The sequence below is a fragment of the Tupaia chinensis genome, unplaced genomic scaffold (assembly GCF_000334495.1).
Source record: "Tupaia chinensis unplaced genomic scaffold, TupChi_1.0 Scaffold143971_1, whole genome shotgun sequence".
Lineage (NCBI taxonomy): Eukaryota > Metazoa > Chordata > Mammalia > Scandentia > Tupaiidae > Tupaia > Tupaia belangeri.
In genome coordinates, this window is record NW_006203822.1 from 11029 (window position 1) to 12746 (window position 1718).

Here is a 1718-nt window from a genome sequence, read left to right on the forward strand (position 1 = left end):
AGCCAGATGAAGACGGCGACTGAGTCAGCCCAGGCTGGGCGAGGGACCCTGAAACACAGACACTCATAAGGCAGGAGGCCAGGACAAAGGTCAAACTGCTGGGGGATCTGAGCCAGAGGGGAGTGACTTAGGCTGGGGCTGCCCCTGAACATGGAAGGCCTGTTTCTACCTGAGAAGTGGGAGAAGAGCAGGAAGAGAAGAGGGGCCCAGGCCATGGTGGACACAGCCCTCCTGAGGTCCAGGCTGGGGCTGGGCTGCCCCAGGCCTCTCTTATCCCCTCCCCAGGGCTTCCAGAGGAGGGTCATGGATTCACATGTGCTCCCACCCCTGCCTGCCCCTTCCTGCCCCAGAAATTTCTTCAGGCCCTGGGGCTGGTGGCTGGGGGCCTGGTAGGCTGAACCTGGGAGGAAGCAGTGCTGGGACCACACCCAGAAAGGCCCAGCAGCTGAGCCTGCATCAGAGAGCCCAGCTCTGATGGCCCAGCCCTGGGTGTGTGTGAGGGGGCCCAGCTGTGGGGAACCTCATGTGCAGCCTGAGACAGACCCACAGCGCCCCCTGCTGCCCACTGCACAGACCTGTCTCAGCAAAAATCTTAGCCTTGGCTCATCCCAAGAACCTGGTCATTGTCAGCCCACAGACACCCACAGGCCATGACCCTGCTCTGCCCCAAGGCCGCTGATGTTAATAAACAGCATTACTCAGCACACGGGCTACTTTATTTCAAGACTTCAGAAGCCACCCAGTGTCACCTATGACCATGTATCTGTTTTTGTATTTCTGTCCTTCCCTCTAACCCCTCCGTCCCTCGGTCCTTCCCTCCTTTCTCCTTTCAGTTCCTTCTGTCCTCAAGGTTTTTAAATTTTATTTTTCTGCCCATGCTTTTTGTGTCATAGCCAAGAAATATTACACATTCATTGTGCTGCTTCTCTTCTCTGATATTTATTTATTTATTTATTTTTCTTTTTTTGGAGCTTTTTGTTTTTGCTATAGGGCGTGTGTGCTCACCAGAAAGACAGAGAGAGACAGAGAGATAGAAAGCGAGAAATCACCCCCCAGGGGGGATGTTTCTCCTTTCAGTTCCTTCTGTCCTCAAGGTTTTTAAATTTTATTTTTCTGCCCATGCTTTTTGTGTCATAGCCAAGAAATCATACACATTCATTGTGCTGAATCTCTTCTGATATTTATTTCTAAGATAGAGTTTTCACTCTCACATGTTGGTCCCGGCTCCATTTCAGGTCTGTAAGAGAATACTCACTTTTCTCAACCGCAGTTCTAGAAAAGACTGTTCTTTTCCCACTGATGGTCTTGCCATGCCTATCGAGAGAACCATGTAGCCGTGTATGTCGGTGTTTATTCCCAGGGTCTCTATTTTATGCAATGTCTCTGTTTATGTCTGTCTGCATGTCATTAGCACCCTGTGGCTTTTTTAATTAATGTTTTTATTATTGTTATACATTCAATAGCTATAGAACAGTTAGATAGTCAAGAGAATTTACCCAGTATGAACTACAACTCTGACCAGTCCAGTTGAGAATACTATTAACGCCATCAGCAACAGGTAAGAAACCACTTCTGTGTCCCACAGATGTCTCGCCTCTATATTTTTCTCCAAAATGTGACTCTGCCCATTGCCAGAAGACACGGGTGCTTCCAGGGACAGAGAGAGAGGGTTAAAGCACCCCTGGGGGATGTGGTCAGACCGTGAATGTTTATCCTTC

The 1718-nt window shown here is 49.3% G+C and overlaps 1 gene segment (V, D, J or C); it reads right to left on the bottom strand.

Moving 5' to 3' along the window:
* LOC102496097 (immunoglobulin lambda variable 1-40-like) overlaps positions 1-262 on the bottom strand; it is a 4519-nt gene extending 4257 nt beyond the window's left edge. The window contains 1 exon segment of the V gene segment in view: positions 170-262. Within this exon segment, the coding sequence occupies positions 170-215 (46 nt within the window).
* Positions 263-1718: the final 1456 nt, after the last annotated feature.